Source organism: Pinus tabuliformis, chromosome 8 (genome assembly GCF_031772625.1).
Source record: "Pinus tabuliformis cultivar Carrire ecotype Pingquan chromosome 8, CPIR1, whole genome shotgun sequence".
Taxonomy (NCBI): Eukaryota; Viridiplantae; Streptophyta; class Pinopsida; order Pinales; family Pinaceae; genus Pinus; species Pinus tabuliformis.
The window spans coordinates 311,437,314-311,449,982 of NC_142294.1; the positions used below are offsets into that span (position 1 = coordinate 311,437,314).

Sequence of the window (12,669 nt, forward strand, 5' to 3'; positions counted from 1 at the left end):
ATTGCAGTGTCAGTTCACATGTATGGTTGTATTATCTAGAGGAACATGAGTGTGTTTCTTGAATGTGGCTGATAATATTACTTGATATTTGATATTTTTTGCTCTCCTATAATATTGCAGGGTATTTTATAGTTTGAAGTCTGCAGTATCTTCTCACTATGTATTATACATCTAAATGTATTACATTCTTCTTTCTTGTTGACAGTTTCCTGTATTTGGTTAATTAAAAAATTGTCAACTGTGTGCATGCTACTGTTGCAGTGTCAGTTCACATGTATGGTTGTATTATCTAGAGGAACATGAGCGTGTTTCTTGAATGTGGCTCATAATATTACTTGATATTTGATATTTTTTGCTCTCCTGTAATATTGCAGGGTATTTTATAGTTTGAAGTCTGCGGTATCTTTTCACTATGTATTATACATCTAAATGTATTATTTTCTTTTCTGTTGACAGTGCTTTCCTGTATTTGGTTAATTAAAAAATTGTCAACTATGTGTGCATGCTACTGTTGCAGTGTCAGTTCACATGTATGGTTGTATTATCTAGAGGAACATGAGTGTGTTTCTTGAATGTGGCTGATAATATTACTTGATATTTGATATTTTTTGCTCTCCCGTAATATTGCAGGGCATTTTATAGTTTGAAGTCTGCAGTATCTTTTCACTATGTATTATACATCTAATTGTATTTCTTTTACTTTTAACATTTAATATTAGATTTGATGTGGCTTACACTCTATCATATTTATGGTGTATTATCTTATTGTTTTGAAAATTGCTTGTGCAGAGTATTCACATTCAGGGATTCGTCACTTTCCTTTGTCCTTCAGCTTGGAGGATTTAAAGGATATTTCGGAAGTCATGGATGATTTTACTTTTTGTCAGGCATGTTCTTTTATGTTGACAAACTGTTTCAGGCTAGTAGTACTTTTTATTAAGTAATACTGCACTGCTAGCAAGGAAAATGAAGGAAGAATGCCATTCATTGACTGGGAAAAATTGGATTCTGTGTGGATACCAAGTTAGCTTTTAAAGGAATACACGTTCTTGTTAAGGCAATAGATAAAGCTATGTCTTAAATCAAGTTATAGCGCATTGCTATAATGTCAATGCTCCATAGCTTACTTCAAGATAACCGAGCCATCTTCGTATTTCTGAATAAAGTCAAGAATTTTTTTTTTCATGAACCTTTTGGTTCTCAGATATCTTTGTGAATTTTGAGTGCACTCAATAAATCCTAGACTCATGCTCTAATGTGTAATCAAGCATACTAACGTGCACACTTGCAGTGCAGGGTAATTCATTGGTCGATGAAGATCAACTGGACTCACCAAAACCCATGCCTCGGGTTTCTGATCTTTGTATAGATGACAAATCTGATAGTGCTGAACATGGAAAACCAAAAGTGTCAAGTGATACAAGTTCAAAATTTTTTCAGGTTGCACCTCCTAACAAATCTGATAGTGCTGAACATGGAAAACCAAAAGTGTCAAACGATACAAGTTCAAAAGTTTTTCAGGTTGCGCCTCCTAAAGTCAAAAGCGCTGAAGTGCAAGAGACAGCCACTCCAAAAGGTTCAGCATTCAAGCAACCTGTTGCAATTGCAAAACCGGTACGTCGAGCAAAGGTTCCATTTGAAAAAGGATACAGTCAAATGGATTGGTTGAAGCTTACACAAACACATCCTGATTTAGCAGGTCAGAGGCATTCCTTTAAAAAATTATGGGGGTAATTGGATTTTATATCAATTGTCTATTTAACTTCTGTATCCTCTGTTGTGTGATTCTCATGCAACCATTCTACATCACATATATTATGAACTTTGATTTACAGGATCATCTGTTGAACATTTAGTTTGATCAAATGGGTGTCTATATGAATTTTTTGTGGGTTGGAAATGGAGAATCAACATGTTCAAGTCAGGCGAAAATTTAAAGAGGCAGTATGAGTTTAAATCATTGCTACAAACAGTTTGCATGAATGAGCATCGTAAGGGGCTCTAAAATTTGGGTTTCTATGCTCTCTGTGGAGGGAAAGTAGAAAGGAAATGGTCAATGAGTTTGGAAATACTCTGCATGGGACAAAAAATGGTCAATAGACTGAAGTATATATCATGTGATATATGTTAAGAGCAGTCTTTAAGGTACCTCAACCTAAGAAAATGCATAAACTCCGGAGGATACAACCATTCATGATCAGTGGTCAGTGGGGACAAGTAAGCATGGGCATGTAGTAGTATATCAATATAGTGTGGACCGTGGTTAATCCTAACCACATACATAATAGTGCACAAGTGTGTTTGAGAAGGGGAGAGAGAAATTTGAACTTTTTGTTAACATCTATGAGGCTAGATTGGAACAATGACAAGGGTCCAAATTAATTGAAATAATGTTACATGAAATTCCTGTTAATTTGGTTGCTCAGTGGCAAATTCCCTCCATTGGACAGCCTTCCTCGTCAAGAAAGACCCGTCCTAGCCCTTGGAAGAATTTAATTTGGTCAAAAAAAAATTTAATTTTTAAGATGAAACCCACATGTGCACAAAAGTACAAGTCGGCATGGGCAAGCTAATTCGACTCCGTAAGGCTCATATAAATAGAGCATATGTCACATCACATCAAGCATCTCTCTTCTCTTGATTGGTTCGATTTGATCTGAAATTGCAGGGGCCTGAGTTCAAACGTGCAAAGAGGAAGAAGACATTTCTGTGCAGCATTGAGTTTTCTGATTAGGTCATCTTTGACCAACGTCGACTCTTGGGTTTTGGACTTGTTTGACTGGGGTTTTTGGATCAGTTTTGGAGGCTGAATTCAGAGGCAAGGAGAGTGAAATTTTCTGGGCACTTTGACCTTGGTTGACTGCAGATCTGAAGCTGCCATTTGACCACAGGTTTGTGTGTTAAATTTGGGTATGTTTTATGCTAAAAAAATTTATTTCAATTTTTACAGTAAATTCGATATCTTGTCCAGATTAGCAATCACATCAGCATTAAAGTAAACTGCAGATAGAACATAAATATAAATCGTGGAAGACAAGCCAAGACAAGAGGACACAAGATGTGGTGCTAGCCAGGGACAAACCCCAATGTGGGGAAACCCTTGATCAATTCTTCTTATATGTTCTTCAATAGTTCAGCAGAGAGAGATAGTACATTTACAACAGAAGTCAACACTTTGACTTATCTAGATAAGAGCATAGATCATCTCCTAGGATGATGATACAAGAGATCAGTTGAAGACATGCTGCTTCAACTGATTCTCCAAGGTGACTCCTTCACCTATCATAGTGCTGCATCTCGTCATCGTGCTGCACCATGATGCACCCATCATCACAATGCTGGACCTCATGTTGCTGTTGTCCCAGTGCTTATCATTGCTGTACATAGTGCCACTGCTGCACCATGCTTACTGCTGTCCCAATGTACTCGCTGCACTGTACTTGCTGCTGTCCACGATTCTTCATGCTTGCAGCTGTCCCATGTTGCAACCGTCCATGTGTCACCAAGCTTGCAGCTGTTCCACTTGCAGCTGTCCCATGTATAAGCTTGCTGATCTGATGAGGGTACCTGAGGCAGACCTAAACTTCCTTCATAATCTCCAAACAGTCCAAAAGAGCAGCTCTAAGAAACCCTTGCTATGATGCTATGGCCTATGGCCTAGCACATAGCAACTCTGAAGTAAATGTCCTCAAAACAGTTACATAAACATCATTAATGCAGCAACACTAAGGAGCAGACTTCAACGCTTTCCTTCACTGTATAACTGTGGCTTATCAAACAGTCCTTAAGGCATACGATAAACAACTTCTTTTATCACAGCAAACATGCTGTCCTTACAGGCTTATTCATGTAGTGATAAGACCCCTTCTTGCTGTGGTTAAGAGTCTCTCCTTGACTGCGTCTAAGGGTTCTCTTTTACTGAAGTTTAAGGCCTCCCTTTTAACTGCGTCTAAGGTCTCTTGACTGTGGATTAAGGGCTAGATAAACAGCAGCTAGGGAAGCGGATAAGGCAGCGGATTTAGGCCTTCTGTAGCTGCAGATTAGGGCCTTCATTTAGGGCCTATATTAGCTGTGTATAGAACCTCCTCTTAGCTGCGTATTAGGGCCCAGTTGCTGCGGAATAGGATCACTGTTTAGCTGTGAATAAGGGCTCAACAGACTGCGGATTAGGGCACCTTAGGACAGCATATAAGGGCCTCTTTAACAGTGAATTAGGGCCACCCTTAACTGCGGATAGAGCTCCCTCCTTGACTGCGTTGAGCCTTCTCTTTTGACTGTGCCTTGATCTCGTATAGAACAGCAGTTAGGGCATCTCCCTTTAGGTCAGCGTTTAGACTTCTTCTCTCCTCCATGACAGCGTTAAGGTCTCTCTCAGAATGCGGATTAGGGCATGGCATATTCCCTTTGACTGTGTCTAGATGTTCCTCCTTTAACTGCGGCCAGACTGCTGCTAGGGCATCCTCCTTACTACGGCCAGACTGCTGCTAGGGCATCCTCCTTACTACGGCTAGGGCATCATAAGACTTAGGCCAGTGTATATTCTTAGGATCTCTCCTCCCACCAAAACCCAAAGACAAGTGGAGAGGAAGAGATCACAAGAAGAGTGTGTGTGTGTACAAATGACTTGAAGACCTCCTCCTTTTATAGTAAAACATGGAGCACAAGAGGGGGCAGATTAGTGGCTGGCCGACCTTGACGAATTGCCCCATAACACAAATAAAATCATATCTTCATGAATACTTATTAGAATCGGATGATCTTTAGATCAACCCTACACCTCTCGACGAGAGGAGTCCAAGAAAAATATCAGCTGCCATTAATAAGATGACCCACATGGAGTTTGGCCCTAGTTGCCAATTTTAACACTCCCTCTCAACTAGGGAGAACTCCATCCGCTGATCCATATGTCCCACTGTACTATCTCTGCCATCAGTGCCCTGCACTGCCTGCTCTGTTCAGCTGAGCTCTGCTCTGCTGAACCATGAAGAAGAAGAATTGATCGAGAATGTCTCGTACCATTCTCTACTGACCCGAAGTTAGTTTCATCTGAAGAAAGTGTGTCATATCACTCTTACTGACCGAAGTCAGTTTTATTGATCCCAGATCAATATCACAAGAGAGTGTCTTAAATCACTCATATTGATCCCAGATCAATGGAGGTCATCCTAGCATAGGGAGTACGGTAGATAGAACGATGCGTCCATCGATAGTACTACTATGGTTCCTAACCCCATTTCCCTGCTCATTGATCAGATGAGAGGTACTTTCCATGAGTCCCAGACTGCATGGGTAGGATGCCTCGACAGGAGAACGAATCATCTTGTCCCACAGTCGCCACGGGAAAACTAATCATCCTCGTCCACAGGAGAACTAATCATCCTGTTCCACAGGAGAACTAATCATCCTATCCCAAAATCGCCTCGGGGTATCACAAGGGAAGGCTGAGCTATTCACCCTGTACATAGTGCACCATTAGGGGAGGGTGAGTCGCCCTATGGTCGTGTGTTGCTCCAGTAAGTACCCCAAGCCCCCCAGAGCTCCCAGAGCTCAATGCATGCGACATGCAGGACCCTTATACGAACGTCTCTGAACAACTCCAAGTCGTTCGGGAAAGTCACAGATTTGACCTTTCCCCGGGGCTTTGACAAAATGTCTGCGACCTGTACATCAATTTCAATGCAATGGAGCCTCCTCGCTCATCGACTTACCATATCCCAAATAAGGTAGTATCTGATGTCTATCCATTGGAGCAATCATCGAATACGAGATTCCTCAACAATCAAATCCCCCCCTGGTTGTGACAGAGAATCACAATGGTATTCATCATGTGTACAAACAGCTTGTCGCACAGATTGTCACGACAACGCTCAGATTGGGGGCTGTCACCCTGATCCCCAATCTCTCCGTTTAAGCCTGTCTCCCGCGGCTAAGGGGGGTAGACCCTGTAGGAAATGGATGATCAACTGTGAACCAGTTGGGTTGGGAGACACGAAAGGAAACCGGCACTAAATTGATTTTGCTAAGTTAAAAGACCAGTGCCTTATAGAATTAATGGCTGAACAATTATCTATCAAATGCTGCGGAAAGATGAAATCATCAACAATCATTTACCATCAGATAACTCAAGCAAATGCAAGATATTCGATTAACACACAGAGACTATCTTTTACCAACGAGAAAAGATGCTTAAATGATATTCCAACGATTAAAGCTTCGAAAGATAACATTCAATACACAGCCGCGTAATTTTTAATGCTAACCAGATATCACATTCATGATGATTCAAGCATGCTAAATCTTACAAAAAGATAATCATTAATTCCACATCAAAAAATTTTAGCAGAAAAGATATGATGAATCTGGCAAAAATTTTCCACAATATATTTTTTTTATGTTTTTATGATTTTAATTAATAAAATCTAAGAAAGTTAAATCTATCTAAACTAAATCTAAAGCTTAAAAAATTAATAAAATTTAAACTATCAAACCCAAAAAAATTTAATTCCTAAACTAAAAGCTATTAAAATCTAAATACTAAAACTAACCCTTCAATCCTAAAAAAAACTAGACTAAACTTAAATCTAAAATTAAAATAACCTAAATACCATATAAAATCTAAAATAAAAATGAAAATCGATTTTTATTTTTTTTAAATTTTTTATTTATGTTAAAGCCTAAAGCAGGAAAAGTAAAAAGCGATTAATCTAAATCTAAGTCTGAGTGAAAAAAAAATGAAACGGCTAAATTAAAATCGACGACACTAACCCTACACTAAACTTACCAATGCACCGATACATTGAAAATTGCCCAAAAACCCCCCAACGTATGATTTGCGGGCTCAGATCAGGACTGCGTGAGGCGCGTAGAATGCAAAAAATCGGTAGAGGAATGAGTCGTTCGTTGGTGGCCCGTAAAAAAAAATCGATTTGCAGGCAGGTTTGATGGAACGTGCTTGACGGGTCTGCGGGCCACAACAATTTCGATGGGGATACTATGCAATGAAAGGCGGAGAGATTGATCGATACGCTTTCCCTTAGCGTATTACAAAAAAAAAATCAAATTTACGTGGCAAGTATATGCAGGTGAGGGGAAGTATGGAGACGGCTGCGTGAATATTTAATGTATTTTGCAGATGGATAGGGATAGCAGCAGTATGAATGAGCAGCTGATTTAAATTTGAGCAGTGCGGAGCTAATACGCAGAGAAGATAACCCAGAAAACGATAAAACCTCTCCAATTACATCTAGATTTTCTCTGATCTGTAGTACCTGTGACCTGCAGAAGAGCATAAAACCCTAATATAATATATGTATAAAACAAAATTTGAAACCCTAGATGAAACAAGCAATTTACATCTTTTGACCCTTGAAAGGCCAGATTTAGCAATAATAGCAGTAATATTTTCAGAATATCAGATTTATTATGAAAAGCTTCAGAAAATCTCTCAGGCAAATTAAGAAAAATAAACTGAATGATAAACCCAGGGTCAAAACTAGCTGGGCTCTGCAAGAGATGCTTGCGGGAGTTGGCTGGTTCAGCCGAGAACTTCCCCAAACGCCCACTGGTCTTCTTTAATAAGGGTTTCCTGCACAGCTCATTTCAACCGTCAATAAAGAGAGAAAAAATAATACTAGATCCCAACAGCAATGGAGATACCTGCCATTACTTCAGAAAACCTAATACCATTCAAACCCTAGCATGTGAACAAGATACCTGTGCTCAACAATACTCTATAATAAGCTGTTACTAATGGCTGAAAATCAAAATATGCAGAAAATAAAATAGCTCACAGCACTTCCAGAGAGTAACACCAGCAAGATTTGAACCCCAAAGTCTTTCTTTATTAGCACCAGAAAAGTTTACAGGAGAGCTTCTTCAGCACAAGACTCCCAGATCCCCCATCCTCAAATGACCCCTAGCACCCTATTTAAAGGAAAAGATCCCAACAGCTAGTTCAAGTGATCCATGTCAAAATGATCTCGACCGTCGATGAGGATCAAGATATCTCTTGATCTTATCCGTCGAATTAAAAAATTGAAATTCTGCATTTATTTACTCAAAATATTATTATTTTATTATTTTTAGGTTTTTTTACTTTATTATATTATTTTCTTACTTTTTTATATTTTATATTTTTATTTATTTATTATTATTTTTTTTAATTTATTTTTAAATGGATCCTTGAACTTAGCTTTTGGGAAAATTACCTAGGACCTAGGACTTAGGACTTATGAGGGGATTAAAACATTTCTCATCCCTCAAGACACTTTACATCATGACTTTTACAACTTTACATCCCAAGGGGGGAAAACCTTTTTGACTAGACCCTCATAAACCACCCAGTTCTGCGACACAACTATAATCTAGCAGATTAACACACTAGGATTCTCCTAAGATTCTAGTGACAAAATCCATCCCGACTTTGGGGTTAGGCTGAAGGAAAACTCTGCCGATCATGGATCGGTGAGACGAAAAACCTTCCGGGACGTAGATTATCACTTAGAAAATTAGGTCCACCTAGGCAATTTACAGACATGACTCATATATGCTAAGATTATTTTCAATTTATACATGTAGACCGGGTTTACAACATAAATTGATCAAGCTGTCGATGACTGTAGGATGGCACGGACATGTCAATCAAGCGCTACCCTTTTTGCAAAGAAAAAGGGGGGTGTACTGCTATGGGTAGTTGACCGGTAGTGGTCAACATCTGGCTCTACTTGGGGACACGTTGCTGCATTGTAGGAACGTGAGAATCCAGAATCTGCACCCATGCAACACACAACAAAACATAAGTAGCGTCCATCCAAAAATCATCATATAACATTAAGCACAGGAAAGATATAAGCTCTTCATTTATTAACTAATCTAGAAAAGCAAATCTAATCCTAAAACAGAAATGAAAGTGCTGAAATGACAAGGATAGGGTTAGAAATACAATACAAAGGATGCCCCATGGCATCAGATGTGTTCAATATAGTGTATACTGAGCATTTGCCTGCTTTCAGGCAAATCCGTCGGCTGCTTGTCGGATGTGCCATGTCCAATTCTACATATGGTAGGACTTTTTCCTATCCGAAAATCAAGCTGCTCGCAGCCGTCTGATGCATCAAATATTTTTCTCATTCTCTTTCTTTTGCGCTTTTTCTTCCTGGCAGGCTGCATCACTGATGACATGGAACTTTCCGCTTCAAAGTTATCAGATGAAGTATGTAAGACATGTCTTTCTTTATCCTGCATCTGATCTTTATCATTTTTAATTCTATCTGGATCACCTTCAATTAACCACCTTTCAATCGAACCAATGACCTCCTCATAGTAAGATGGAGCTTGTTGCAGCGGATGAGAAGGCTCTTGATCTATTGATTCTTCCTGGTTTCCTTCATCTTCCGTCTTCTGTTGAAAATGCTGAAACTGTATTTTAATGGCGTCTATCTGACTAGAGTGTTCAACCCTTATAGCATTGATTTCCCTGGCATGGTCTTCTTCCATGGTCATCAAGCAATGCTGCATAGAGTTTATCTCTTTCTCATGATTTGCTTGCATGGTCGTCATATTTTCCTCTAAGCCTGACATCTTGCTTTGCATAAAACTAATTTCTATGTTATGATTAATCTTCATGGCTTCAATTTCCTTACTATGTTGATTTTGCATGATCTCCATCTCCCTATTACGCTTTTCCAGGTGAGTGCATAAAGTTCTCACATCATTGGCGTAATTAGTTTGATTTATCTCCATATTTCTTACCAGTAGCAATAGATTTTGTATAATCTGCTTATGATCTTCCTTTTCATTGTCAACACTACTATGATCTTCAATGGTACAAGTGGATGGCACATTCTGATATGAAGAGTTGTCTTGGACAGCTGGACCTTTTACAAGATTACTTTCATTTTGTTGCACAATTTTAGGGGCACAAGGCAAGCTATCTGGATCACCATATCTATCTTTAAAAGCATCGACAATGTCTTGCAAAGAAATGAAGGAATCTTCAGGACAACTATTAAACCAGTTCAAAGCATCACCCTTTAAAGAATGGACAAATAGACGCATCTTGACATCTTCATGATTATATTGAGGAAGTCTACAATATATGATCATTACACAAGTAAACCTGTTTAAATGCTGTCTAACAGCGACCGAATCACCACCTGAGAACTTAAATAAAATAGAAATGGCCTCTTTCGGAAAATCATGGAGATTATCAGTAAAATGACATGGTTTAAATGAATAATCCATGATGAGTAATAAGGGATCAAATGGATGATAGAAAGAGATTTCTGCTCAAGAAAATTAAGAGATGAAAGAAGTGGAGTCGCCACTTGAACAATGAATCTAATTCTAGGATCCAAAAAATCAGCCAACAAGCAGATATGAGGGAGGCTTCTTGTCTGGGAAAAATAAGAAAATGGAGTCGCCACCCAAACAAGAAACAAATCGAAGAGAAGTTGCTGATATGACAAAATATAAGGTGATGAAAGAGATCCAAATGATGCCAAAAAATGTTGAATCTGCCAGCTCAAACGCGAGATGAGAAAGAATGATGAGAAATGAGAATATGAATGTCGTTGAAACGCCAGGGACAGAAAAACTCTGTCCCCGGCAACGGCGCCAAAAAATGTTGGCGTTGCCGGCTCAAACGAATGATAGAAAGATGAACGATGAATGATAAAAAGTCGTTGAAACACCGAGAATAAAGTATCCCCGGCAACGGTGCCAAAAAATGTTGGCGTTGCCGGCTCAAACGAATGATAGAAAGATGAACAATGAATGATAAAAAGTCATTGAAACACCGAGAATAAAGTAGATGTTGACCACTACCGGTCAACTACCCATAGCAGTACACCCCCCTTTTTCTTTGCAAAAAGGGTAGCGCTTGATCGACATGTCCGTGCCATCCTACAGTCATCGACAACTTGATCAATTTATGTTGTAAACCTGGTCTGCATGTATAAATTGTAAATAATCTTAGCAGATATGAGTCATGTCTGTAAATTGCCTAGGTGGACCTAATTTTCTAAGTGATAATCTACGTCCCGGAAGGTTTTTCGTCTCACCGATCCATGATCAGCAGAGTTTTCCTTCAGCATAACCCCAAAGCCGGGATGGATTTTGTCACTAGAATCTTAGGAGAATCCTAGTGTGTTAATCTGCTAGATTATAGTTGTGTCGCAGAACTGGGTGGTTTATGAGGGTCTATGTCAAAAGGGTTTTCCCCCCTTGGGATGTAAAGTTGTAAAAGTCATGATGTAAAGTGTCTTGAGGGATGAGAAATGTTTTAATCCCCTCATAAGTCCTAAGTCCTAGGTCCTAGGTAATTTTCCCAAAAGCTAAGTTCAAGGATCCATTTAAAAATAAATTAAAAAAAATAATAATAAATAAATAAAAATAAAAAATAATAAAAAATATAAAAAAGTAATAAAATAATATAATAAAGTAAAAAAACCTAAAAATAATAAAATAATAATATTTTGAGTAAATAAATGAAGAATTTCAATTTTTTAATTCGACGGATAAGATCAAGAGATATCTTGATCCTCATCGACGGTCGAGATCATTTTGACATGGATCACTTGAACTAGCTGTTGGGATCTTTTCCTTTAAATAGGGTGCTAGGGGTCATTTGAGGATGGGGGATCTGGGAGTCTTGTTCTGAAGAAGCTCTCCTGTAAACTTTTCTGGTGCTAATAAAGAAAGACTTTGGGGTTCAAATCTTGCTGGTGTTACTCTCTAGAAGTGCTGTGAGCTATTTTATTTTCTGCATATTTTGATTTTCAGCCATTAGTAACAGCTTATTATAGAGTATTGTTGAGCACAGGTATCTTGTTCACATGCTAGGGTTTGAATGGTATTAGGTTTTCTGAAGTAATGGCAGGTATCTCCATTGCTGTTGAGATCTAGTATTATTTTTTCTCTTTATTGACGGTTGAAATGAGTTGTGTAGGAAACCCTTATTAAAGAAGACCAGTGGGCGTTTGGGGAAGTTCTCGGCTGAACCAGCCAACTCCCGCAAGCATCTCTTGCAGAGCCCAGCTAGTTTTGACCCTGGGTTTATCATTCAGTTTATTTTTCTTAATTTGCCTGAGAGATTTTCTGAAGCTTTTCATAATAAACCTGATATTCTGAAAATATTACTGCTATTATTGCTAAATCTGGCCTTTCAAGGGTCAAAAGCTGTAAATTGCTTGTTTCATCTAGGGTTTCAAATTTTGTTTTATACATATATTATATTAGGGTTTTATGCTCTTCTGCAGGTCACAGGTACCACAGATTAGAGAAAATCTAGATGTAATTGGAGAGGTTTTATCGTTTTCTGGGTTATCTTCTCTGCGTATTAGCTCCGCACTGCTCAAATTTAAATCAGCTGCTCATTCATACTGCTGCTATCCCTATCCATCTGCAAAATACATTAAATACACGCAGTCGTCTCCATACTTCCCCTCACCTGCATATACTTGCCACGTAAATTTGATTTTTTTTTTGTAATACGCTAAGGGAAAGCGTATCGATCAATCTCTCCGCCTTTCACTGCATAGTATCCCCATCGAAATTGCTGTGGCCAGCAGACCCGTCAAGCACGTTCCATCAAACCTGCCTGCAAATCGATTTTTTTTTACGGGCCACCAGCGAACGACTCATTCCTCTATCGATTTTCTGCATTCTACG

The 12,669-nt window shown here is 38.8% G+C and overlaps 1 protein-coding gene across 5 annotated transcripts in view; it reads left to right on the forward strand.

Annotated features, from left to right (window-relative positions):
* RLF (reduced lateral root formation) overlaps nucleotides 1-12,669 on the forward strand; it is a 108,732-nt gene that overhangs the window by 31,776 nt on the left and 64,287 nt on the right. For 2 of the 5 annotated variants that reach the window (XM_089372101.1, XM_089372097.1), the window contains exons 2-3: nucleotides 790-887; nucleotides 1,297-1,699. In XM_089372101.1, the coding sequence (XP_089228227.1) occupies nucleotides 864-887; nucleotides 1,297-1,699 (427 nt within the window). In that variant the 5' untranslated portion in view covers nucleotides 790-863. Of the gene's footprint in view, nucleotides 1-789; nucleotides 888-1,291; nucleotides 1,700-12,669 lie in introns of all 5 variants that reach the window. The other 3 variants (XM_089372098.1, XM_089372099.1, XM_089372100.1) reach the window with 3 other exon arrangements.